General features: G+C 39.5%; 2 protein-coding genes across 2 annotated transcripts; one reads left to right on the top strand and one right to left on the bottom strand.

Moving 5' to 3' along the window:
* Position 1: 1 nt before the first annotated feature.
* Positions 2-27,512, bottom strand: LOC109968161 (probable acyl-CoA dehydrogenase 6). The gene is made up of 9 exons (XM_020614223.1): positions 27,277-27,512; positions 12,421-12,541; positions 6,579-6,708; positions 5,013-5,119; positions 4,434-4,601; positions 3,984-4,157; positions 2,170-2,331; positions 1,078-1,228; positions 2-419 (listed from the first exon to the last, which is right to left on the bottom strand). Exons 1-9 carry the CDS (start codon positions 27,472-27,474, stop codon positions 329-331), a joined length of 1,302 nt encoding a protein of 433 aa, XP_020469879.1. The 5' UTR covers positions 27,475-27,512; the 3' UTR covers positions 2-328.
* On the top strand, positions 18,594-20,265 carry LOC109968162 (tissue factor pathway inhibitor 2-like). Its single transcript, XM_020614224.1, has 3 exons — positions 18,594-18,818; positions 19,037-19,207; positions 19,603-20,265. Exons 1-3 carry the CDS (start codon positions 18,599-18,601, stop codon positions 19,785-19,787), a joined length of 576 nt encoding a protein of 191 aa, XP_020469880.1. The 5' UTR covers positions 18,594-18,598; the 3' UTR covers positions 19,788-20,265.

Here is a 27,512-nt window from a genome sequence, read left to right as displayed (position 1 = left end):
ATAAAATTGTAAATGTATTTATTTTACATAGGTGATTTATGCACATTATTTTGCTTAATCTATTCTAAAAATAGGGTTTATTGTTAAATGAGCATGTTCAGTACAAAAATTTAGATTTAAGTCATAAGGTCATGAAAACAAAAGTGTCATTTTGTGTTTGAGCAGTTAAGCACTTCGTTTTAACCACAACCTGTTTCAACTCTGACAGTATGTCAGAACTGCACTTACTGTTAAGTGACCTATTTTTTTCTTCTAAGCAACTAGCTATGATTGATTCGCACATTATCAGCAGTTATGGCATCAATCCCACAGTCAAAATTTAATGACATCACTTCTTGGGTAGTGTGTCCATGTACTTGCAGATGATTCCCAGCATAACCTCATCAGCTCCTGCACCAATCGACATTAACCGGGAATCCCTGCGGAAAGGACAAAATTAATGCAAAATGGGGTAGGTGTATTTGACACAATCACCACAGGTGTGATTTATTTACAAAACTCCTGCAATGATGATCTTTTTCTTTCACTGCCAAGCAGCTATTTGTATCCTGAAGCCCTTGCTCAGCTGCATTATTTGCCCTACCCCTAGATGTCAGCACAGTGTCAAATAAAGGCTTAGAGAACCACAGAAGACCAAGCCTAATCACATTATCTTCAAAAATTATTAGTTCATATGCAGTGTTTCTGTAAACACCAACAATAAGTCTGATTCCAACCTTGTGATGAAGGAATTATTTTTAAAACACTGACCACAAGCTTAATCAAGCTCCTGCCAACTGGTGAGGCTGCTGTTACTAGACTAATGTTACACCCTTGAAGTGCCAAAGTTGAAAGCCAACTATAACAACAGTCTGCTAGCACCTGTATTAACTGCTGCTGCTATGGCCTTATGTAGTCAGATATTGTTAAAGTTATGGTATGAGATAAAGTTCATAAGGGTGAAAATAACTGAAAATTTAATACATTACTGTTTACGCTTCATATAGTGATGGGTAGAAACTGGAAAAATGGTTTTAAAACCAGACCAAATGACATGGTGTATACCAGTTGTGTTACTAATCTTCTGCCCAGTCTCACCTGTAAAATCTGCTGACCAGCACCTCACTGGTATAGCCCATCCCTCCCCAGTACTGGAGACAGCTGTCAGCCAGTTCTCTGGCCAAGCGGCCCCCCTTTAATTTGGCCATGGATGCCAGCTTGGTGACATCATTGCCTTTAATGTACATTGCTGCAGGAAAAAGAGTAAGGACAGAAGTGATGCAATCAGAGAAGAGTGAGAACAAAATACCCAGTGTATAAAGATTACATATACAGAAAGTGAGGAGGAGAACAAAGGTGACAAACAAATGGGATTCAGTTTGAGAGTCACCGGTGGTTAGCTCTGATTTTGTTTATCGTATTCCAACCTTTACCCAGTGCAACTGATCAGTGCCTCTATTGTAAGTACCCTCCTGAGGGATTTGCAAGCTGCATGATTTCCCCTCTTTTAGTGTGTAAGGAAGTTTGCTTGAGTGTCTGTGGGTGTGCTTATCTATCTGTGCCAAAACAGATGCAAAAGCTTTTATCTGTTTCAAGCGATTCTGACTCAAACTTTTACCAGTGAATGGAAATCATTCAAAGCTGCTAGCCACTGAAGTGGTTAGAAACAGAACGCGAAAACCACAAGACCCTGGACACCTGCCTCCCAGGTGCACCCACATATTTATATAATAAACACTGCAGTGGAAAGTATTTGGCTTGTATGTTGGATGAGCTGGGTATGTGCCAGTTTATCAGCTGGCTAGGTCCATGGGTTTTGATGTTATGCAAGTACAGACAAAAACAACATGGGTTTGGTAGAGCGAGTTGGCTGTAGGGTTGACCGTTTGATCCCCAGCTCATATGTTCATGTTTATTAAGGAGTCGCAGTAGGGTTTTATGCTTGAGAAACGGAAGAAAAGTGGCACCGCAGGAATTTGTGCATTTGGTCTCATGCATACCGCTAAAGTGAAAAATTGTGGTGCTGAAATATTTTCTTTGCCTGACGGCAATTTGTGACCGGTTTAGTAAATATCCTCCATTGTGTCTCTTTGCTCCAAACCAAACATGGGAGATACTGAGAGAGGCACAGATTCAGTCCAGTGTAACCAGCACTACCATATACCATTTCTTTCTATAGTGTGACCCTACCTGTAGCACGGTAGAGAAGGGAGCGGAGCAGTTCGACCTCCGTCTGCAGCTCTGCTAATCTGAAGTGAACCACCTGGTAGTTGAGGACAGGCTGCTTAAAGATCTTCCTCTGCTGTGTGTACTGGATGGTCTCCTGAATGATGTTGTCCATCGCAGTCAACACTAGAGGATTTGAGATAGAGAGGTGATGCAGAGTTAAAATGAATATCTTCGGTGGCTGCCTACACCACTGATCTACCGCATCTACCTGTGCTGCAAGTTATCTGGTTTGTTATGTGGTTTCTGGGTTTAAAAAAAAAAAAACCAACAACTTTTGGTGGCAGTAAAAGTTCCATTTATTTATGTGAATGCACATCATTTGTGTCTGATTTACTGTACATTTTGATGTATAACAGTTTACCAGGCCAGGCAAACTGACACATCAGTGCCAGATTCATGTAAAGATGAACTTCTACTTAACTGCTTCCCATAAAGTCCACCAAAGAAAATACTGACTCATGCTTGTTACTCATTCACAGAAATAAACAACTGTTTTATAGAAGATCAATGGCTGAAACTCTATGACCTGTACTCCCCACTGTTTTTAAACTAAAACTGAAACTGCAGGAATACCACAAACTGTACATTTCCCAGAAATATGTGTAAGGGGTGAATGAGATGTGGGGGAGATGGAGGTGAGTCTGACAGAGAGGGATAAAGTGAGAAAGTTAATGATCCTGCCCAGAGATGTTTTAAGGCATAGAAAAAATACTCTGCTATGAAAAAATACATAGTCTAACACACAATAAAGATCAATACACCTCTGAAAAGGGGCTGAAAACATGTCTGGTCTTTGCTCTTCATTGTGAATTCCAAGAACCATTAATATTCAAATATATGCAAATGAGCCCAGGAACTGCACACTGCCCACCACCGCCGCTCCCCCTAGGTAGAAATCATTGTGTACCACGATGGCAGGAGGGACTAATGGAGAGATTCAGCTGGATACATCTGCACCTTGTTCAGACCCACACTCTAATCAAGAGTCTGTTGTGCATCAAAACTGGGGAATGCTAAGTGTGTTTTTGTGCAACTTCAGTTGTGAGTTTTGTAACTGGTGGCTAATATAGCTGGATTGGTTTTAGACTGTTAATATGTAGTGTTAAAAGTATAAAAGACATCTAAGCAAAATGAGCAAATGTGTTTACAGTCCAGCTGGACAGTTTGATAGTATGTCAGCATATTCCTTTTTTCTGAGTTAATCCCAAACAGAAAACTGCTAGATTAACACTAGACTAACCATTTACACTCACTGAAGCAAACTGAAGCAATACTCCAACAACAGTACATGGCGTATATAAACTAATATTAAATAAATAAAGAGTAGAAAGAAACTCCAGGGTCTGGTTTATGTCCAAAAACTGGCATACTTGCTGTCAACAGATAATTTCACTCCCACTCCTGGTTGCTAAAATTTAGTTCTGGCTGTTCTGAGGCCAGAGGATTCCAGTTTCTCACATACTGCTAAAATCTGCAGATATTTGCATGGTGAACCATGACTGGTGATTTCAGACTTGTGTCATACTGTTGGTTTTTCTGTCCATGTTTGAAGCTCAGATTTCAGGGAAACAGACATCCACCCACATTCAGCAGAGAATGTGAAAACAACCTGTTAGTGACAAACTATACGCCTACACCAGTCAGTATAGTGGAGGGTAGATAGGTATAAAAAAAAAAACATTTTTGAGTGGAGGGTGTCTTTAAGAAAACTATGTCATCTGATGTCTGGATAAGGCTGAAAGTGGGATGAAGGCCATTAAGGAAGGCTCACTCACCATTGGCCACACCCCAGAGCCTCTCTACTTGGAACTGAAGCATCTGATAGGTGAAGCCCATGCCTTCCTGGCCGATGATGTTCTTGCAGGGCACACGGACATCATCAAAAAATATTTCAGCTGTGTCTGATGACCACATGCCCATTTTATTTATCTTGCGGGCGACGTGTACTCCTACAGTGGGCAGGAGAGCAAGCAAAATAAGCACACTAATACTGACATATACTATTTAAAAACAGTTAGGTATTCTGCAGAAGCGCATTGTAGGGTGGCATGCATAGGGAAATAATGCATCTGTATTTTCATCAGAACTAAAAACAGAATCCTAACATTTGAGACTTATCATGAAGTCTGTGCCAGGCAGGCTAATTGCAAGAGGTGATTTTCAGAAAACAAAGCTTTTTTTTGGAAAGTCATCCCACAAAACACAAATAACTAAATGACCCCTACCTGGCAGGTTCATGGGCAGACAGATGAGAGATTTGTTCCTGTGTGGGGGGCCGTCACTGGTGTTGGCAAGGAGACACATCCAGTCAGCCTGGGTACCATTGGTGGTCCACATCTTACCTCCATTGATCACATATTCATCCCCTTTTCTCACCGCCTTGGTCATAATACCTGAGTCAGAGTGTGCAGATAGATGGGGCAGACAGAGATGACTGGGAGGACAGAAGGTTAAATGAAACACTTCAATGGAAGAATAAGCAAGTAAATACAATTCTGGCCCTTAAATCAAAAGACCAGAGCAGAGTTTCATCAAAGATAAGGCTGGTGTTTTACCCTAGGTGTCAAACATAAAAAAAGATTAAATCTGTGAACAGTGAACTCAGGCCTACATACAGTATGTTCCTTTCAAAATGCCATCCATCTCTTTTGAGAGAATACCAGTGCCAATTTGTAAAACTGCTGTCTTTTGGTGGCTCAATCATTTTTACAGCATTACTGAATTCAAAACGACCCTTCAGGGGCTAAAAAAAAAAGAAATTACACAATCATAAATGATTAGAAGATGATGAAGCAGAGACGCACTTGAGACATCAGACCCCGCTCCAACTTCACTAACTCCGAGGCAGGCCACTTTGTCCCCCAAGACGGTGGGGAGGAGGAACTCTTTCTTTAGCTCAGGCGAACCAAACCTTCAGACACATACATGAATACATGGGGAAAAAAAAAAACAGTAATTATTTATTTGTAGTTTTTTTATGATACTAAGGAACATCTAAGGGCATTCCTCATCGATTTCCTGTAAGCTAGGAAATCAGTGATGCCTAATATGAACATGATTGTCAGCTAATTGTCTCATAAAAGTTGTGTAAAGACTGGCAAGACAGGCGGAACCTCTCTATAAAAATGCTGCACATTTCAGGCAATTTGTGTTTGAGTCGGTGGTGGGTCCCATGGTATCTCTTTTTTGCAGCTCTCTTAGTACTTTTAATAAACCTCATTGCAGACGAGTGTAGATCCCCTAATTAAGCCCCTGAGACTCCAGCTCCAACAGTCTGTTTCACTCAATTCTGCCTTGTGTCACCAGCAGTTGGTTCATAGCAGAAAGACACCACATAACAAGCCAAAGCCTGACATGGGTGAGACAAACAATTATCAAATTTATTAATACACATGCCTCTTGGGAGTGTAGCTTTGTTAAAAGTCTGTACAACAGGTTGTATTTTACAATAATACAACCACTGAAATAGACCCCTGAAAGCTTAAGTGTTTGTTTATTAAGACCTGAGCTGTTTTGTGTGTTTTTGGACCTAAGTATTGTGATATGAGCGTGGTTATCTCCTTCTGAAGTATACATTTTAATGAAATATTTGACTTGTCACACATATCCTTATACTGCAACTGCATACATGTTGGTCGACGTTCAAGAAAAACATTTGAGTGACTGAGCTTATCCTTAGTTTGTGCAGCTGTGCACTACACTGTCAGTTGTTTATAGTTCTCTGTAGCCACTGTGTTGGAATCACATCATGGCTGAGCAGATGGTGGAGCAGTCTTTTTTTAAATCAGCTCACTGATCCACTGTAAAATCCTTTGCCTTCATCAGATATGTTCCTAACAGTTCTTTCATTTTCTCCACACTTGTGTGATTTTTTCCAAAAATGTGTACATTTATGCTGTGGTGGCCATTGTAACCAGTATATCGGTCTCAACTCATCAAGTGAAATGCAAGCACCGATGCAACTCGCTGAATGTTAAAAGACACAAATCAAACACAATATATAGTAATTATCTACAGCACAAATGAAGCCACAGTGTTGCCAGGTGTAGCAGTGCAAGCATCCTTTTATCATCTCGGCACAAATCATGTCCACGTCCAAATCATGTACTCCAGCTTTGGCACAACTGGCTCTAGTGGTGGCATAAAAACAAAACAAAACAAACACAAAAACTAAACACAAAGCAGACACTGTTGCTTGACTAGTTGTGATACAGACAGTAGGGGATGTACAAAGTTAGTTACACAAGCTAAATGTGCATTTACAAACTGTTGGAATAGTGAAATGTATTTAATGTTAAATATTTAACCTAAGACAAATATCAGCAGATATATCACAGAATTCAAGATTGCTCTGTCATTGTGCATTTTACCTGGCCAGTGCTGGAGTGGCCATGTCACTCTGTACACCAATGGCCATGGGGATGCCTCCACAGCGGATGTTACCCAGCTCCTCTGCGACGGCTACACTGTAACTGAAGTCAAGTCCCAAGCCTCCATACTCTGCACAAGACAAAACGCATGGTCCTTTCACTACTACTGCCAGTGGTTCAACATCATGTGTTCGTGTGTACACAATACTTTTGTTCTTATTTAAGCACATTTGATAATAGATATGTATCTTTATGATTCATCTGAAAGGGGAACAAACCAATGACTTACCTGTTCAAGTCATTTTGAATAAAAACACTCTATCACTACATTCACACACCTTCATTGTCTTTCCATCCTTTCCGTTATCTCTATGACAAAATCACCATCTAGCATGCTTTTTCACACATACACAAAATACACACTGGTGTACATGCTGAACTGCTCCACTGGCACCAGAGCATCCACTCAAATTAATTACAGGATGTTATCATTAATGGCGCTCTCTGAAATTACGTGTAAAAAGCACTGCTGGGATGCAGCACATAAGGGTCACCGTCATCTCAGTGTCATCTCATCTTTGCTACTTAGCATATCAAACTTGATTTTGATCTATTAAACAACACATTTACTGAAAAAGTCAAAAATGGATGTCTATTTCCCCCATTCTGGCAGGGGAGACATTTACTAAGACCTTAGGTCATTAATGGAGTTGAACAGTCCATTATAAACCATGTTTAAAACCCCACTTTCTGGCAGTTGCCATAAAGAGCCATCTTTTTATCGTTCTTTCTTTTGCCTTTCATCTTCAGTTGCAACATCCATTGTGAAGAGAACAGCCTGGTCTCTGTACTAATACACTTAATGCTAACAGCCAATTTTCTACCCGCCACTCATGGCATTGGCGTGCTCATGTACTTCCCTTCATATTGCACTTCTCTCATGTTCTTTGTGGTAACAGCATACTTTCAAATCCTGTCAAAACAAAACAATATGAAAATGAAGCAATATAAAAATGAATGGTCTCTCTGCACAACAAAATATTGGATAGCATCATCATATGCTGGTGAAGCAAATGTAACCTGACTGTTATTCATTTAAGACAAATCTCTTGGTAACATCCAGTCAGCCAACAGTAACAAGACTGAGAGTGTGTGAAATACTCAGTGCTTGGTTTTCCCATGACTAAGTACAGTATGCCAGCCACTGGATGATGGACGCTAACACTGACTGACAGTAAATAATTATGGGTGAATTTACTGCATGGAAGCGTGCAACTCTAGCAAAGTGGTTTCATATCACCTGTCACACTAGTTATCGAAGTGCACAGTATGGAAGGATGTCAGACAAGAAATGGAATGAAATAAAGTGCTAAATAAATGGGGACACAGAAAGATTGAGATACAGTGGAACAAGCAAACAAGGGAGTAGGAGAGCGCCCCCCTACAAAGAAGAGGAAACCGATGCAGCTGTGCAAGATAACTTGGAGACCCTGTGATGAATAATGTGGACAAAGGGCAAACTGAGGTTTATGCCAGTGTAAACGGAACAGTAGGCCATCTGGTTGAACAAGCAGGCAGAACTAAAACAAACCTAAATCTGTCACAAATGTCAGTCCTACACACATACAGTATGTTTCTTTTGAACAGCAGATGAACCACAGCATAGGTTCTCATCGGGTGGAGCTCCATATGAAGCAAATATTGTAAGATGAAGAATAGAATTTAAAGGTGCAACAACAAGAGACATAGCCACGTTGAAGAGGGAAACATACTATAGGTTTCTATTGCAGTCTATTCTTTCTGCACTGAATACGCACACCAAGAAGAAGGGCTTGATGATAAAGCAGATCACTGTTACAACATGACACTTGATTTCCATGGAAAGCCTGTAACAAATATTACAGTGTGCATAAGTGGAACCACATTAGTATTCAACCCAAAAATGTGTGTCACCATTACAATGTGATTTCATATAAAACAAGAAGAGTGCCTGTGTTAGCAATGAAAACAGCCATCAGAAGGAAACTGTGAGAAAGGAAACAGCCTGGACACACACACCTCTCCCAAAGCTAAACATCTAAACATTAGTATCAAAAACATGCAGCTAAAGGGAAAATTGTGCAGGCTGCCAGGTTCTGCCTGTCAGGCAGGACAAAAGACCAATGCCATGGTGTGAACTCCAGATACCTCGTTGTCAGAGCACAGGAAAACAGGCAGAGAGCCAGGGGTCATCACTGTCTCTCCCTCAGTGAGGCTGCTTTGAGGAAACTTTCTGTTCTTGTGTGTTGAAAGATAATAATGACTTTCCTTGTACATGGAAAAATGTTGAAAATAAGTGCAGGACTTTCTTGTCTATGGGCTAAATAAGGGGCCATTCTGTATGTAGGTTGCCAGTTTCAAACATACAGTATGGCCATTTCAAGTTTAAACTCTACCTTAAATCTATTTACGCTGATAGTGCTCTGTTATCCTGTTTTCCCAGATTTAAAATCATCACTGCCCACTGGGGAGCTCTGCATAATTATAGCAAATGCCTGAAAACACACCTAATAAATAAGTAAGCAAGTAAATAAGTAAATAAAATAAATAAATGGCAATAAAATAAGCCTAAATCATATTTTTAAAATCCTGTTTTGGTCTGGTCTATGTTAACTGAGAGTCATGATCACAGAAACTAGCATCTGCTTTTACAGGTTATTTGGTCTTAAACTGAACTTTTGATATTTATTTTTCTATCCATAGTTATAACTATGATCTATTTTTCACTTGCCTGTGCAGTTTACAAACCCCATTTCCAGAAAACATTCCAAAATGCATTAAAGACTAAAATGTGTGATCAACCAACAAATTTTGCACTGATGCCTGCAACACACATAAAGAGAGTTGGGACAGAGGCATGATTACCACTGTGTTACACCACCTTTCCTTTTAATTACACCTTTGTCTAGGAACTGAGGATACTAATTACTAATACTACAGTAATTCAGCTGCTGATTCCATGGGCACCACTGTCTGAACCTACTCTCCATGATGAATCATACATTTTCAGTAGGAGAAAGATGGAATGCTGGCAGGCTACAAAGCCACGCTGTAGTAGCACATGCAGAGTGAGCCCTGGAATAATCCTGGTGAAATATCCAGACTTCCCAGGAAAAGATGTTGCCTTGATGTTAGCATGTGTCTCCTTAAAATCCCACCTTTCACAATATGCAAATCACCGTGTGCAGTGATGCACCCCCATACCATCACAGATACTGACTTTTGCATCTTCCACCGACAACAGTCTGGATGGTCTTTTTCATCTTTAGCGTGGAGAACCTGATGTCCATTTTTCTCAAAAACAAGCTGAAATGTGGACTCACCTGACCACAGAACACGTGTCCACTGTCTTTCAGTCCATCTGAGTTGAGCTTGGGCCCTGAGAACTCGCTGGCCTTTCTGCACAGAACTAATGTATGGCTTCCTCCTTGGGTAACAAATTTTCACATTGCATTTCTGGATGCAGTGGTGGACTGTGTTAGGTACTTCTTTAGTCTCCATCACTAATTCTTTTGAGTGTGTTGCAGGCATCAAATTCTAAATTTGGTTATATTTACAAAATGCATTTGAATTGGTCAGTGAAAATATTGAAAACTTTTTCTTTGGACATCTGTCAATTAAATAAATGTTCAAGGTAATTAACGAATCACAGAATTTTGTTTTATTGCATTTTGGAAAATGTCCCAACTTTTCTGGAAATGGGGCTTGTATGTTTGTGTAGAGCTCAATGTTTGTATCTTGAAACAAGGGGATGTATATCTATAGTATGTATATCTGATAGTATTAGAACTGACTTGTACAGTGAGCTGAAGAAAATCTCACCATGTTTGCAGCTGTTTCGCTGTTACTTTTTAGGACATGTTTTTGTATTGTATTCGGCTTGAGATCTTTTGTGATCAAGGGAGAACGCTTCTCTCATCCCACCTGATGAATCATTTCTTCACTGAACAAACTCCTAAATCCCTCATCCCATTTCTATAATCTGAGCCTCTAATTCAATTAACCCAGTGCAAATTCTTTGAGAGTCTGCTTCATTAGTCAGCATTGCAGCAAAGTGATTATAGTTGTACTAACTGTAACTGCACGCTTATTGTATATTAAGACTTACAGTAGTACTAGTAATAGTGCTGGTCCTAAATTGAGCTAGATGCAGCAAGAATGAGAAGAAGACAAAATCTACAATATGGAAACTTACATCTGGATACAATAACTATATTTTCACATCTTATCTAAAATGTGTAGAACAATGTTAGACTAGGCTTTTAAATTTTACTGCACTTACAGTACTGTACTTAGATATTGCTCAATTTAAATTGCATATTGAAACGTGTTTTTAATCTACAGAATATACATGTCCCTCTCTTAATATTTGTAAAACAAGTGTAAGACCATCTCTTCAGTATTTTTCCTGTGCTGTATATAACAGCAGGTTATTTATGAGCTGATAATACAGTGCGTCTTCATGCAGCCTTCCACTGGGCTGCTCCTCCTCTCTAATCCTATTGACTAATGCTAAAGGCTTGTGCACTCAGCACATTTTAATTCTCTCACCTTCCCTCTTCTTTGACCTACAGACTTGTAGTGGAAACTTCTTCACAGCACTCACCATCCAGTACTGCTGTTCACAGATTTGCTCATTTCATCATCCACTATCAGATAATAATAATAATAGCACATTGATGTCATCAACACAAGACAAAGGCAAGAAGAGATAAACTATTTATAATAAACGAATCAGCGGGAGTAACCACGATACAAGAAACTTTAGACCCGTGTTACTGAGTGTCAAACACCTCAGTAAAACCTCTTCTTAAGTATATTGCGGTGCTCTATTGTACTTATCCTGCTCCCTCCTCCACCCTAGCAGTGACCCAGCTGGGTGCACATCTGGAAATGGGCTATACTGCAGCAGACAGCTGTTGTGGGAGATTGCTGTGACACCAGCACCTATCATCACAGTGGGAACATTTCAAAACTTGACCAACTACAGCATGTGGCTGTCAAACCAGGGAAAAAAGAATGGAATATGAATTCAGCTGTGAAAAACAAGATGTAATAAAAATGCAGAGACAGTGAAGGATTCCTCATCTTCTCCTCTGCTGTGGGACACATTCTGATCCACCTATCCCTCAGTTCAGGCACACTCCAATCACAACTTAAATTATGAGTCAGAGTTATTCTTTTTCATGCATATTCTTGGATTAATAAATGGTAGCAAAGCAATATCTATGCTATGTGCCAAGACCTTTTCAATTCTCAGACATACTACAGATTTATCTGGGGAGTTTTTCCGATGGCAACAGAAACAGTAGTACATCATGCAGACTGAGGCACAGATGATTAATCAGTCATGTTTGTATGGCTTAACTGGAATTCTATATAAGCATGCTACATGATTAAAAGCAGGTAGGTTTTCAGTACTTTGCTCACAGACATCTACATAAAGCTGCAATGCTAATTTACTCAATTTTGACCATGCCATTTTGTTAAAATTAAGGTTGTCAGACAACCAAACTAAAGCCTACACAGATTTTGGCACCTTGATGCGACGGTTATTATCATTTCCTGGCAGGCCTATTATCTCCTTAGATCCTTTCACAGAAAACAGGCGTTTGGGTCTCTAAATCAAATAGGCCTTTTTCCCTATACCTCTGCTCTAGATAATGCACAAAGCCCCACTAGACTGATTAACTCATTACTTTCCAGACCAAGTTGTCTCTGATTTAAAAAGCAAAATCACTCGTCCTAAAAATGACTGTTTTGTTTGTTTTTTGTATACCAACAGGTTATCTGACACTCTTACCAACTGGTTTGCTGACTCCTAGAATGCCAGCGGTTCCTAAGATTTTGAAGATTTTATGAGCTGGAAACGTCCCTTCTGCTTCCCACTGCTCCACATGAGGATTAATCTCCTGGTCGATGATCTAAAACACAAACACAACAGGGGAGAGATACGTTTATGTGTGTTTGTGCGTGTAACTTGTGTTTATATTTTTCTGCTGAACGTTGAGCAGAAACGTGCATATATTTGCTTGTTTCTGTGTGAATATGCACTGTCTAAGCTGCTTTTTAACATCTACATGATTCTAACAGCAAATGACAAAGCCCTGCTCCTCTACCTCCCCTCTCATAACTAAGGCTAGCAAAATATAAATGAGTGCAAACACGTTATTATTATATAAATACAGAGGTTTCATGCTGTGTGATGCACATCTGAAAGTCTATATAATCAGTAAGACAATGAATATCAATAAATAGAAAGCAGGCTGGAAGAATACGCTGTTTATATATAATGATGAATGCAGTGACAGTATGCATGGCATGCCACTTCCAGTCTAGGCATTATCAGTCCTGTACTGATAACCGAGGCTTGGCTGACACAATATAACAAAGCTGCGTGCTCATAAAACACTGACAGGGGTTTGGCCTCAATCCCAATGCTAGTCAGTTTGTGGCATGAAATTCACTGTTATGTTCTATATAAATAAATAAGTACATAATAAAAAAAACCTGTATCTGGGATTTTGTTCTGGTGCTGCTGTGAGCCAAATATTGTGTGATTACTCAGCATCTTTGCATTTAACTATTTCAAATGCCAATATTTGTGGTTGTCCAAAGTTTCTATTTATGACACATTAAGACCTGAATTACAGCTTCACGGCTGTATGGCTCTGCCAACCAGTCAAATTCACAAATATGGGACAGAAATGAGGTCAGTGGCCTTGACCTTCCCTGACATATTGCACTCAAAATCGTACAGGTGTACGGATGGATGGATGTAGGGATGGACAACCTGAAAACACAATGCCTCCAGCCACAGCTATTGCCAGCGCAATAAGGCTTTGTAAGGAAATCGATACTAATTTTGATACTAATGACATTACTGCTTGGTTAGCAAACCGACCATCTATGAAGCTGCTAAGCGTGGGACACACAACTGCCTAAAGGCTGTTTTAAAGCTAAATAAAACAATAAATTCATATTGGAGTAACAACTGTATTGCAGTCATCTTGTCACTGAATTTTACATAATCATCTTCAACAGTGAGAGCAGCTTTTGCTTTGTCTCTCCAAATTCAAGCAGCATTGTGTTTTATGAGTGTATATCACTAGTGCCTGGTTTTCTGAGTCATGAACAACATTTCTGCATGGAGTGAAGAATGAAAGAGTAAACCTTGGTACCGTGACTCATTTCAAGCACCTGGACGTGTTCCACAGCTGGAGAAGCAGTTATGAACGACCATTCTTTTGAGATGTTCATATGGTGCGTTTGTTTTTTTTACAGAATTCAAGCTGCTTCACAGAGAATTGGCTATAGATTTGTGCTGTAGGTTACAGTTCATGTGTCTTTTTAGCAATTCTATCTGGCCCACCTGTCAACATCAGAATCAGCTAAATGATGTTAGTATTAAGTGCTGTTCCTGCCATTTAACACAAATATATTAACAGATAAAACATATATTTTCCAGTGGTGATATTTATTTTACTGGGCCACATCTTTGTCCTAAACATAACAGCAGGGCAGTTTTCCAGCAACACAAAGACAGCATTTACTTTACTGTAATAACTGGATTGGATTCAGATCCTTATGCTAGAACAGAATTACACAAATATGCAAAACCAAAATGCTATATTTTATAGTGCTTTTTTAAACTTATAGGAATGCATCTTTCAAGTAAAGGAATGAGGACCTTGAATGTTTAGTGGAGCAAGACATAACTGTTTCCTTAGAAGAATGTTGGAGTTGGCTGCAATCACATTGAGAAAGACAAAACCACAAGCTGTCAGCGCTTTGAGTGAAAGTGTGTGCGTATGTGTGAGGGGTCAGAACAGGTCAGATGGGTGTATAGGAAGCGGTGGATCAGAAAGTGAGATTGTTTCACAAGAATATCTGTCCCTTGACGCCATAGGGGACAAAATTTAAAGTGATCCTATCCTGTGTATCATCATCAGCATCATCATTAGTCAGTCAAAGTAGCTGTTTGACTCTCCTAAAGTAGAGGCACTTCATCACTTGTTATTTCAGTTGGGTTTGACATGCGATTAGTCACTACATTTTCAGTTCCTTACTGTTTTAACAAGGTGAGACGAAGGAAAACCGAGACTTTTGAAAATTATCAAGGTGTCTTTTAATAATTCTGGCAAGAAGGAGCACTACATCAGTACTGAAGAAGTCTTTGTCAATAATGCTCAAAGGAGTGATCCCTCCAAGTAGTATTTATACAGTCTGTTACAAAGTTTTATTGCTTGAGTTTTTTTGTTTAGTTCTGCCAGCCAAGTGTTTGTCCCCTCCAGGCACGGGGGTTCAAGTCATCATCAGGTCACCATATGTGTTTACTTATCAGAAGGCCACCTTCACATCAGCCCTGCTACCGCTGCATTTAATTCCTGAGAATTATAAGACAGTGTCCATGCAGATTCTCAGTCATCCAGGTCATAGTAAGCTGAAAAAAGTAGAAAAATCAACTAGATCAGGCTTTTAGGTCGAAGACGTTTCACCTCTCATCCAAGGGGCTTCATCAGTTCTTGAAATGCCTTCGACCTAAAAACCTAGTCCAGTTGATTTTTCTAAATTTTTTCAAATTATAAGCCAGTGGTTGTCCAGCCCCGTTCACAGCTTCTTTTTTTTATTTTTTATAACATCCTCATCTACTAGTCCATTTCCAAATGTGACAGCATCAGTTCCTGTTGTATGTGCTGTGCACTTGCAAATAGCTAAGTTTTTTGGTAATTTCACAGCATCTAAAAGTGCAAGAATAAGATCTCTATGGTTTATAGGTTTCCCTGTTGAAGTTATCATGCCTCTATTTTTCCATAGCTGTGCAAAAACATGTATGGTAGAGAATGTATATCGACTCTCTCTATAAATGTTTACTATTTTTCCCTTTGCCAGTTTACACGCCTCTGTTAAAGCAACCGATTTGGCTGCTTGAGCTGAATAATGAGGTGGTAAAAATCCAGATTTTAATTTCCCTGTTAAAGTCACTATGGCATAACCCATAGCATTGGTACCATCTAAATTCTTTTGACATGAACCATCAACAAGCATAGTTATGTCGGCATCTTCATAAGGAATATCTTGTAAATCAGATCTTGGCACAACCCTCTCAGATATTTCACTTAGACAATCATGTTTTTCTCCATCCTCAGCTGTTGGTAACAGTGTGGATGGATGCAGAGTAGTACACCGTTCTATAGTTAAATGTGGTTGAGATAATAGAACAGTCATGCATGATAAATGCCTAGATGGTGAGAGATAAGAGAGTTTATTTTGAAGCTAAATAACAGACAGCATGGTATACTTTTAGAGTCAATGGATGAAAAAGTACTATATGCACTAAGGTCTGTACTGCTAAGCAAGCTGCTATAACAGCCTGTACACATACAGGTAATACTCGCACCACAGCATCTAATTGTGTTGAACACAAAGCAATTGGCCGGCCCGTTTGTTCTTAAATAAACTTCACCAGGGGTGCAGTTTCGTCTGCATAACCTGGTATCCAATTGTTGTTTTTCGGCCAACGGTGGGGCTCTAATTTTAGAACACACAAATTTATTTGTGCATTGCTGATCTGTTTCAAGGTTTGTGACAACTAAAGAGGACATCCGAAGGTTCTTTTTTTGTTGGTCCATTTGCCGATCTTACAGTCAAAATCTCAGTGGACAGTCTGCAGTCCCACATTCCATTTTCACTAATTATCAATTTACATGCGCCTGAGTCACATAAAACTGTTATCGTTTTGCCAACTACTACCAAATTGACTGTGGACTATTCCTCTAATTCTAATAAAACATCTACAGTAGTCAACTAGAGTGCTTCCACACCTTCCTCACCATCTTTAATAGTCATCTTGTTCTTTGTATGTATGGTGTTCCGATCCGAGTCTGCAGCTTCTTCCTCATTTCTTGCTAACACAAACACTTGTGGTTTGTCTATGTTCTTTTTTGTTGGCTTCTTTTGATTTTTCTTAAAATACACTTCTGCATGGCATGCATACTGCAGAGTGTCATTTAATGAACAAGTATGATGAGATACCTGGTGTTTTGTAACAAAATTGCTGATCTGTGGTAGGTAGCCTTTTAAAAAGGCATTTTTTAACTGTTCAGCGTATGCACCTGTATCATCATAATGATTTGATACAAGGACACCGCTACAGTGCCTTGCGAAAGTATTCGGCCCCCTTGAACTTTGCGACCTTTTGCCACATTTCAGGCTTCAAACATAAAGATATAAAACTGTAATTTTTTGTGAAGAATCAACAAGTGGGACACAATCATGAAGTGGAACGAAATTTATTGGATATTTCAAACGTTTTTAACAAATAAAAAACTGAAAAATTGGGCGTGCAAAATTATTTATAATTTTTACTTTCAGTGCAGCAAACTCTCTCCAGAAGTTCAGTGAGGATCTCTGAATGATCCAATGTTGACCTAAATGACTAATGATGATAAATAGAATCCACCTGTGTGGAATCAAGTCTCCATATAAATGCACCTGCACTGTGATAGTCTCAGAGGTCCGTTTAAAGCACAGAGAGCATCATGAAGAACAAGGAACACACCAGGCAGGTCCGAGATACTGTTGTGGAGAAGTTTAAAGCCGGATTTGGATACAAAAAGATTTCCCAAGCTTTAAACATCCCAAGGAGCACTGTGCAAGCAATAATATTGAAATGGAAGGAGTATCAGACCACTGCAAATCTACCAAGACCTGGCCGTCCCTCTAAACTTTCAGCTCATACAAGGAGAAGACGGATCAGAGATGCAGCCAAGAGGCCCATGATCACTCTGGATGAACTGCAGAGATCTACAGCTGAGGTGGGAGACTCTGTCCATAGGACAACAATCAGTCGTATACTGCACAAATCTGGCCTTTATGGAAGAGTGGCAAGAAGAAAGCCATTTCTTAAAGATATCCATAAAAAGTGTCGTTTAAAGTTTGCCACAAGCCACCTGGGAGACACACCAAACATGTGGAAGAAGGTGCTCTGGTCAGATGAAACCAAAATCGAACTTTTTGGCAACAATGCAAAACGTTATGTTTGGCGTAAAAGCAACACAGCTCATCACCCTGAACACACCATCCCCACTGTCAAACATGGTGGTGGCAGCATCATGGTTTGGGCCTGCTTTTCTTCAGCAGGGACAGGGAAGATGGTTAAAATTGATGGGAAGATGGATGGAGCCAAATACAGGACCATTCTGGAAGGAAACCTGATGGAGTCTGCAAAAGACCTGAGACTGGGACGGAGATTTGTCTTCCAACAAGACAATGATCCAAAACATAAAGCAAAATCTACAATGGAATGGTTCACAAATAAACATATCCAGGTGTTAGAATGGCCAAGTCAAAGTCCAGACCTGAATCCAATCAAGAATCTGTGGAAAGAACTGAAAACTGCTGTTCACAAACGCTCTCCATCCAACCTCACTGAGCTCGAGCTGTTTTGCAAGGAGGAATGGGCAAAAATTTCAGTCTCTCGATGTGCAAAACTGATAGACATACCCCAAGCGACTTACAGCTGTAATCGCAGCAAAACGTGGCGCTACAAAGTATTAACTTAAGGGGGCTGAATAATTTTGCACGCCCAATTTTTCAGTTTTTTATTTGTTAAAAAAGTTTGAAATATCCAATAAATTTTGTTCCACTTCATGATTGTGTCCCACTTGTTGTTGATTCTTCACAAAAAAATTACAGTTTTATATCTTTATGTTTGAAGCCTGAAATGTGGCAAAAGGTCGCAAAGTTCAAGGGGGCCGAATACTTTCGCAAGGCACTGTATTTGCGTCAAATCCTAAAATGACTGCGCAACATCTGTTAATAGTAAACAATAGTTACACACAAGAAGAAAGGCTGTTCATGTATTTTCTTTATCAGTTACGTAAATACTAAGTAAAAACGCCCTTCTGTGATGTCAATGAATTTGTCACAGATTCATATCTGTGACAAATTCATGCATCTGGTTTAGCTGCAATATAGAAATGAGTCAACACATCTCCGCCCCTACATTTCCTCTGGGAAACGCCTCACTCAGCTATAAAATCGGGTCTGGCTGGGATGGTCAGCAGAGCAGAAAAGATCGTTGGAGTGGAAGCAAAAGTTGCACAATGGAGTTTTGCACGTTAAAGCTATTTACGGTTTTATTCTCGTTTTACAGCGTTTTGGCGTTGCCACAATGGTTGCCACCTACAGGTAACAGAGGTAAAGAAACAAGCAGTATTTTATCGTGTCCTCAGTTTGTTTATGGAACTCTTTAATTGTTAATGATATTTGTTGTCATTTTATCACGGGCATAAGACCTGTTGCCACTGTTTTATACAAAGTTGTAATTAAAATATGGCGGGTAGGCTACTTCATGCACAGCAGCGCGTAAAGCTTAATGCCAGTATGCTCTTCAACAATGTTCTTGCTGTTTTCAGCTGCGTGTCTCCTTCAAGTGGACGATGGACCTTGCAGAGCAGCAATTGAGCGCTATTACTACAACACTTTCACCCAAAAGTGCGAGATTTTTTACTATGGAGGCTGCAAAGGGAATGCCAACAATTTCAACAGTTATCAGGAGTGTCAGAAGAGTTGTTTCAGATTCCCAAGTAAGTTCCCAGTGTGATGAGCGTTATTTACAAGAAGGGGGCCTTGGCCCCCTCTGAGAGCTACTGTATAAGTGTAGTGGGTGTGGTTGTACTCTATTTTTATTTGAGAAAACCTTACTTGTACAATAAAGCATTCATTATTATAATCCAATAATAGAATATACTGTACATTAATGTGAACTGTGCCATTCTGCATATTGAGTACTTTTACTTTTGGTACTTTTTTTGGTACATTTTGATGGTAATACTTTTATATAATTAACATTTTGAATGCATGACTTACTTATAACAGAGTATTTTTACACTGTGGCATTGATACTTTTACTTAAGTAAACAATCTGAGTTCTTCTTCCACCACTGTTAATCTCACCCTCAAATGCTGTCCTTCTCCCCAGAGATTCCCCAGATCTGCCGGTACCCTAGAGATGTGGGACCATGTCGTGCTCGCTTTCCCAGCTACTTCTTCAACATGGCCACAATGCAGTGTGAGCCATTTTATTATGGTGGCTGCCAAGGGAACCCCAATCGCTTCAAAGACCCCACCTCTTGTGTGGAGTACTGCAGCCCTCGAAAACGTTAGTAGCCACATATTTACTCTGACATGCTGCCACTGAGTAATCTTGAAAAAAAAGAGACGTTGTTCTCTTCCTGCATGGATTACAGAGTGACAACAGTACTGCTAAATTAAAACACTGAAATACCAGATGTGATTGAATTGCAAAAGTTTGAATTATAATGTTAACAAAGAAAGAGAAAACTTGTGTTTCAGGTGCAATGTAATGGTAGTACTGAGAAAAAACTTCATACAAAAAGAATCCTCCTCCATGCCTTTGTGAGAATTCACAGTGAAGAAAGATATTTCAGTCATAGGAAAATGATTAAACAATCTGAGAGGAAAAACATGATTTTACTGTTGAAAAAAGCAATTAAATCCTTGTCTTTGTTCTCCTCTTCAACGTCTATGATTGACAGCCTTGCTGTGTGAGTTGTGGTTTATTTTACAGCTGTTCCTCTGAATTACCTATTAGCTAATATAAAATAAAGAACTTATTTGCCCTTTGTGATATTCACTTTAACACAAACATTTTAATGGGCCACAGTTTGCACAGACAAATGAATATCTGCTCCATAGATGTGTTTCTCTTCTCAGTACTATACGCTCTCAATGGTGGGAAAAGCCAATAAAATGTAAGGATTTAAATAAAAAATGAATTTTGAGGAAAAAGGAGTTATCAAATTGAAGCCCAAGCCAATGAATGGAGTTAAATGATCCATGTGCAGTAATGTGGATTGTGAAATACAAACCTTATTTGATTATTTTTCTTTCATGTAGCTTTGATATATCTCTGCTTAAAAATGAAAGCAAAACCAGCAGTGAACTAGAAAAGCATGTTTTCCTATTCAACATAAGAAAACAAAGTACTAAAGAAAAATTCACAGGTTTTTTCCAGGATTTCAAAAAGGGATGCACACTGATTTTTGCCATTCCAAAACACACAAACCCAAATCAGCCAACCACTGAAACGGCCAAGACAAACATACATGCATACAAGGTAGACAGAAAACATGGTCATCAACTTTTTACTGCCCAGAACAAAAAACAGATATTACTTTCAACAGAGGTATGATGCACATGTCAGCCTGAATGTGTGAAAATCAGCTACCTCACATAAAATCCAACAAAAACACTGCCCCCCCCTTTATCCTAGATTAATCCTACATGTCTTCACACAGTTTATCGTGGATTATTACATTGCAATATTTGAATAAATCATTGATATAAATATGCAATGGCCATGGTGTGCCCACTTCCCTCAACTATGCGAAAATGAATCCAAAATACTGTAAATATGGCGGCTGCCATCTTGCTTCTTTGCAACCAGATACTGCGCAGTAGTAACCAGGAGTGGAGTGACAGCATTGGATCACCAATCAAGCTGTCAGATCAACCAGAAAAATGACCACTTGTACACACATCAATGTGATATCTAGCAAAAAACCACAGAAGGGTTCACACAACAAGCAGCACAACCTACAGTATTGCTCACAATAATAGCAGTACAATGTGACTAACCAGAATAATCCAGGTTTTTAGTATATTTTTTATTGCTACATGGCAAACAAGTTACCAGTAGGTGCAGTAGATTCTCAGAAAGCAAACAAGACCCAGCATTCATGATATGCACGCTCTTAAGGCTGTGCAATTGGGCAATTAGTTGAAAGGGGTGTGTTAAAAAAATAGCAGTGTGGCATTCAATCAGTGAGGTCATCAATTTTGTGAAATAACAGGTGTGAATCAGGTGGCCCCTATTTAAGGATGAAGCCAGCACTTGTTGAACATGCATTTGAAAGCCTGAGGAAAATGGGTCGTTCAAGACATTGTTCAGAAGAACAGCGTACTTTGATTAAAAAGTTGATTGGAGAGGGGAAAACCTATAAAGAGGTGCAAAAAATTATAGGCTGTTCAGCTAAAATGATCTCCAATGCCTTAAAATGGAGAGCAAAACCAGAGAGACGTGGAAGAAAACGGAAGACAACCATCAAAATGGATCGAAGAATAACCAGAATGGCAAAGGCCCAGCCAATGATCAGCTCCAGGATGATCAAAGACAGTCTGGAGTTACCTGTAAGTACTGTGACAGTTAGAAGACGTCTGTGTGAAGCTAATCTATTTTCAAGAATCCCCCGCAAAGTCCCTCTGTTAAAAAAAAGGCACGTGCAGAAGAGGTTACAATTTGCCAAAGAACACATCAACTGGCCTAAAGAGAAATGGAGGAACATTTTGTGGACTGATGAGAGTAAAATTGTTCTTTTTGGGTCCAAGGGCCACAGACAGTTTGTGAGATGACCCCCAAACTCTGAATTCAAGCCACAGTACACAGTGAAGACAGTGAAGCATGGTGGTGCAAGCATCATGATATGGGCATGTTTCTCCTACTATGGTGTTGGGCCTATTTATCGCATACCAGGGATCATGGATCAGTTTGCATATGTCAAAATACTTGAAGAGGTCATGTTGCCTTATGCTGAAGAGGACATGCCCTTGAAATGGTTGTTTCAACAAGACAATGACCCCAAACACACTAGTAAACGAGCAAAGTCTTGGTTCCAAACCAACAAAATTAATGTTATGGAGTGGCCAGCCCAATCCCCGGACCTTAATCCAATCGAGAACTTGTGGGGTGATATCAAAAATGCTGTTTCTGAAGCAAAACCAAGAAATGTAAATGAATTGTGGAATGTTGTTAAAGAATCATGGAGTGTAATAACAGCTGAAAGGTGCCACAAGTTGGTTGACTCCATGCCACACAGATGTGAAGCAGTTATAACAAACTGTGGTCATACAACTAAATATTAGTTTAGTGATTCACAGGATTGCTAAATCCTAGAAACAAAAACGTTTGTACAACATAGTTTTGTGTTTGTACAGTCAACGGCAGACACTGCTATTTTTTTGAACACACCCCTTTCAACTAATTGCCCAATTGCACAGCCTTAAGAGCGTGCATATCATGAATGCTGGGTCTTGTTTGCTTTCTGAGAATCTACTGCACCTACTGGTAACTTGTTTGCCATGTAGCAATAAAAAATATACTAAAAACCTGGATTATTCTGGTTGGTCACATTGTACTGCTATTATTTTGAACAATACTGTATACTGCAACCAGCCACCGGAGGGAGAGCACGTCACTGTGGCTTCACTTCTGTTAGCTCTTAGCCTGTCCATTGTTTTTACAGTCGATTGAATAAATGAACAAGATCAAAAGTCCATAGTGATGCCAGGGGCTCCATGTGAAGCGTATCATAGCACTTCTTTGAGTCTAATGCTAACATGCTCACAGTGCCATTGCTGGAGCAACACCAGGCAAAGAATGGCAAATTACTGTATTTTAAGCAGGACTCAAACCTACACTGTTAAGTTATACAATACAGTTGAAACACTGAATACCAAAGTGTACAACGGGTATCATCATTAAATGTCAGCAAAACAGTACAAAGTTCAAACATCTACTGTAACAAAAACTGCATCTTGCATAGTTATAAACACGAAGAGCCAAATAATTGTGAAGAATCATCTGATGATAATGAAATCTTTTCTGATGCTGATGTTACTTTTTTTTTTACTGGTAACATATTACAGAGGCAGTAAGAACGACAGCACAGTGGCCCTCAGTGTTAAGTGTGTAACACATCTTCCTGTGATGATTTGCTGTGTAGTGGGAAAACCCAGTATGAAACTGAGAGAGGGAGGAAGGGTCACATACTATGAATAGCCTCTTCCTAGAAATTCTAGGGAAATTTCTTTTCCTCATCTTCCTTAATGACAGCAGCAGACCTTCCACGTACACCAGTTTTAGTTGGTATGGGTGTTTGTTTGCAGTCACTGCCAAAAATAATGGCACCCCTGCATTTCTGTCAGATAACGCATCGCTTCTCCCAGAAAAGCATTGCAATCACAAATTCTTTGGTATTATGTTTATTTATTTTGTTTCCACTGGAACAACACAAAAACGCAGAGAGAAGAAAAAAGCCAAATCTGATCCATTCCACAGAGAACTCCAAAAATAGACTGGACAGAATTATTGACACCCTCAGCTTAACATTTGGTAGCACACCCTTTGGACAAAATAAATGAAATCAATGACTTCCTGTAACCATCAGTGAGTTTCTTCCACCTCTCTGCTGGAGTTTTGGACCACTCTTCTTTTGCCAACTGCTCCAGATCTCTCAGATTTGAAGGGCTCCTTCTCCCGGCTGCTGCTCTGAGATTTCTCCCCAGGTGCTTTATGGGAGTTAGATCTGGTCTCATTGCTGGTAACTTCAGAAGTCTCCAGCTCATTGTATCACATCCGGCTTTTTTTTCCTCAGCTATTTGTGTAGTTACAATACAAACAAAAGAAATGAACATGAGAATATCAAAAAATTTGTGACTGAAACAGTTTTCTGGAAGAGGTGGTGCATTATCTGACAGAAATGCAGGGGTGCCAGTATTTTTAGCCATGACTGTATTGTTGGAGCCTCTGAAAGTCTGAGTGGTTTCTCAGCCTGGAAGTTATTTTATTCAGCCTGTACAGTAAATGAGCACAAGAATACACCGCTCCATGTAACACACACACACACTCATGCAACAACAGCCCAACACAGTTCTACACCCTCTCTACCCACTAATGGGAAATTTATAGCGGAAACTGTGAATATTTGAAAGGATTTCCTATAACCCTATATATTAGTATACCATTAACACACACAACCCTGCAGTGAATTGTTTTAATAAACCATGATGCCTCAGGTTCCCTTTCCTGCGCTGCCAACATATTGTTCTGCATTTCCTTTTCACATTTTCATCCTTCCTAATATTCCCAGTGCTGCTATATTTTCGATCTCCTGGCATCCTTTGAGGGTTTAGTCACACAACAGGATTCCCTGCATTTACCACAACATCTTTGCTCCCTGCCTTAAATTAGACTTGTGTATTCTTCTTTGCAGCCTCTGTTGCCAATGTCTGTCTAGTAATATATATCCAAAATGACTCAGTCTGATTACTAATACTTGCTTTTATTATTGTTTAGTACCAGAGCTAATCACTGCATCACTGTGCTGCCCCTGAATTGAGAACAATGAAATATATTTCTGTGGTAAAACTTACATTGTTGAATAAAGCACAAGTGGTCCAACGACATTTGAGTCATCTTATCCCTGCTAATAATGTCTGTAAATCTCACTTAACTGGGTGTGAAACTGACCCTTGCTCAAGCAAAGAGCAGCTGCTTAAGCTCAATAATTACTATATTATTCTAGGGAAATCAAATAAAAAAAACTTGAACCTTGCCATCTTTTTGAGGCTTTCAAGACTAAGTTAGCAAACTTTAAAGCTACAGTATGTATCTTAAAGTAGCATTAGCATGAAACTCCAAATCAATCCTCTCTGCTCCGCTCAGCGCTCCCTCTCCCTGCTCCACTACTACAATCTGCTACACTCCATCACGCTCTGCAGACATTGATTTATATGAAATGACAGTAAATGAGAATGCAACAGAACTTACTGATCAAGCAGAAAGAACTGAAAGTCTCTGATTTGTTAGAGAGGTCAAAACCTTTTAGAAGCTAATATCTCTGCACTGCTACCAGTGCTGTCCAATAGGTCTGGGTCACAGCAGACTTCAACAGCCCCTCTCCACATTAAGACAAAAATATGTAAAAAAAGTTAAATACTGTAGCTTTAATGGTCATAATTTTTAAGTTCAGAATTATTAATTAAAGCAGCTTTAAACCAATCAAATTAAACAGCTATTATAATTTTTGCTCATCGTTCCAGGGTTTATTATTAGAAAAACTCATTCTAAAATCATTATAGTATGTACAGTACAGTGCAAAAGAAAATGGGACTCACTTTCCATTGCTCCCAAATTACACAGCTCATTCAGTCCGTTTCCCTGCTCAATGCTTCTGAATCTGCCAACCTGGCCAGGAGAAGAATCTGCTCTCAACTGATAAGTCAGAATCTGAATTAACATATGATTCAGACCCAGTGTGTGTTTGATGCAAACAAAAAAGTGTATCTGGTTAAGCTAAATGCCATCAGTTGGCCCAACTGGCTTGATGGGCAGTTTCATTTAAATGGGCCAAGCACTGTTTATGTAGTTCCAATAGTCTTGCAAATAGCCAACAATTAGCAAACCCTCTTTCATCTGGAACCGTTCCCACACATGAATCACATCCTTTGACCTTTAAATGTTTTAATATGAAGTTGACAGTAATTCTAAGAGTGCAAAAGTCTACAGTGTCTCTACACACTGACCCCTGGAGCAAGACAAGTTTGGCTAACATGAGTCCCTTGAGATACATTATTTCTGTGCTAACAACAAAGCATATACATCTATTTATAACATCATACATTGCCCAAAAACTGTTAAATAGGTCACTTCCTTTCATTGTGTTCACAGTATGTCAGGGTTTTGTCAAGAGTGTGTACAATTTCAAATTGCCCAGCCACAGCTTCTGAATGTTTATTTTTCAAGAAAAAAAAGCATGTTGTATGAATCCAGACCTGTGTCAGTCGCACAATGATACAGTATACAACAAAGGTAACCCCTGTGCAATACAACTAAAATGCTGAATGATTAAAACTATATCAACTTACCATAAGGGTACTATTTTTAAATTGAAGTGTAGGGGATTTGATCTTAGGTATAGTGAAAAACAAACAGGTCAGAAAGACTACATTGATTATATGGGCCTAGAAAATACAACCTCAGTGCAGCAAAAGTGTTTATACCAGAGATTAAATGTATGGTTAGCACTATGAATGCAAGTTTGTATACCCAAATAACAAATTTAAAGACGACTCCCATTTTGCCACTTTGGCAGGAGAGGACTTTTCTAGCATGGCAATGATCCCAAACACACTGCACAGAGAACAGAACAGCTTTTACAGAAGAAAAACGTGAAAACTACCTGGCAAATTATTTAACACTTTAGTGATACTGACCAGGGCTGTACTTTGTTGTATGCTGTACACCAGAAGCTAAAAATATGGACCGACAACCATAAATTTAGGTTAACGTTAAGCCCAATGCAAGAGCAAAAATGCTGTGCATGTTGTTGACAATAGCGGGGCTGACATCAGGCAAGTGACATGTGGGACATGAAAGCCAGAAGCATTGTAGCTAAACCAGTGTAGCTGCTGAGTATCTGTCATAACACAGAGGAGCAGGGGGATAAGCAGGCTTTTACAGTCAGTGGAGCATGTATGCATTATACCCTCTTCCAAATGTTCATCATGGGTGGGTGACGTGGGTGCCTTATTTATACAGAATACAGAGCAGTGACTGCAAACAACAGTTCAAGTGTAGTTATATAACGAGCTAGCACAGTGACCTCTCGCCTTACTGCCCCAACGCTACCTCTTTAAGAGTTAGCTACATTATTAGGCGTAATAACACTACTGCTTTCAAGCTAACACGTATGGCTAATACAATAACCACCTGTCAACAGCTAAACAAGGTGAAATCAAGTCTTATTTACATGTTAACGTAAATGTTTGCTACAACGTTAGCAATCCTGCATACCTTTCTGAGAGACTCCTTTAATGCAAAGTGGTCTCGTGTGTAGATTAAATTGTCATCTGTGGTCTCTGAGACACTGGCTGTTACCGGTTTAGATGGCACATTTCCAGACACCGACCGGACATTTGAGGAGAATTTGTAAAAACGGCAACGATTAACAAGCAGGTTTAAACGTAGAGAAGCTGAACACAGCGCCATCATTGTTGACAGTAGTATGTGTGCGCATGCGTATCGCGCGA

This window comes from Monopterus albus, unplaced genomic scaffold (genome assembly GCF_001952655.1).
Source record: "Monopterus albus unplaced genomic scaffold, M_albus_1.0 scaffold143.1, whole genome shotgun sequence".
NCBI classification, from domain to species: domain Eukaryota; kingdom Metazoa; phylum Chordata; class Actinopteri; order Synbranchiformes; family Synbranchidae; genus Monopterus; species Monopterus albus.
This window is presented reverse-complemented; position numbering and strand designations above follow the sequence as displayed.

What these genes read in the sequence shown, in the direction of transcription:
- LOC109968162 (XM_020614224.1), top strand. Translation starts at nt 18,599, where the DNA reads ATGAGTCAACACATCTCCGCCCCTACATTTCCTCTGGGAAACGCCTCA. An exon ending in GCCACCTACAGGTAACAGAG is followed by an intron (nt 18,819 to 19,036) that starts GTAAAGAAACAA and finishes TGCTGTTTTCAG; the next exon opens with CTGCGTGTCTCCTTCAAGTG. An exon ending in GAGTTGTTTCAGATTCCCAA is followed by an intron (nt 19,208 to 19,602) that starts GTAAGTTCCCAG and finishes CCTTCTCCCCAG; the next exon opens with AGATTCCCCAGATCTGCCGG.
- LOC109968161 (XM_020614223.1), bottom strand. Translation starts at nt 27,474, where the DNA reads ATGATGGCGCTGTGTTCAGCTTCTCTACGTTTAAACCTGCTTGTTAAT. An exon ending in GCCACTCCAGCACTGGCCAG is followed by an intron (nt 5,120 to 6,578) that starts GTAAAATGCACA and finishes ATGTGTCTGAAG; the next exon opens with GTTTGGTTCGCCTGAGCTAA. An exon ending in CCTTCTCTACCGTGCTACAG is followed by an intron (nt 1,229 to 2,169) that starts GTAGGGTCACAC and finishes TTTTTCCTGCAG; the next exon opens with CAATGTACATTAAAGGCAAT.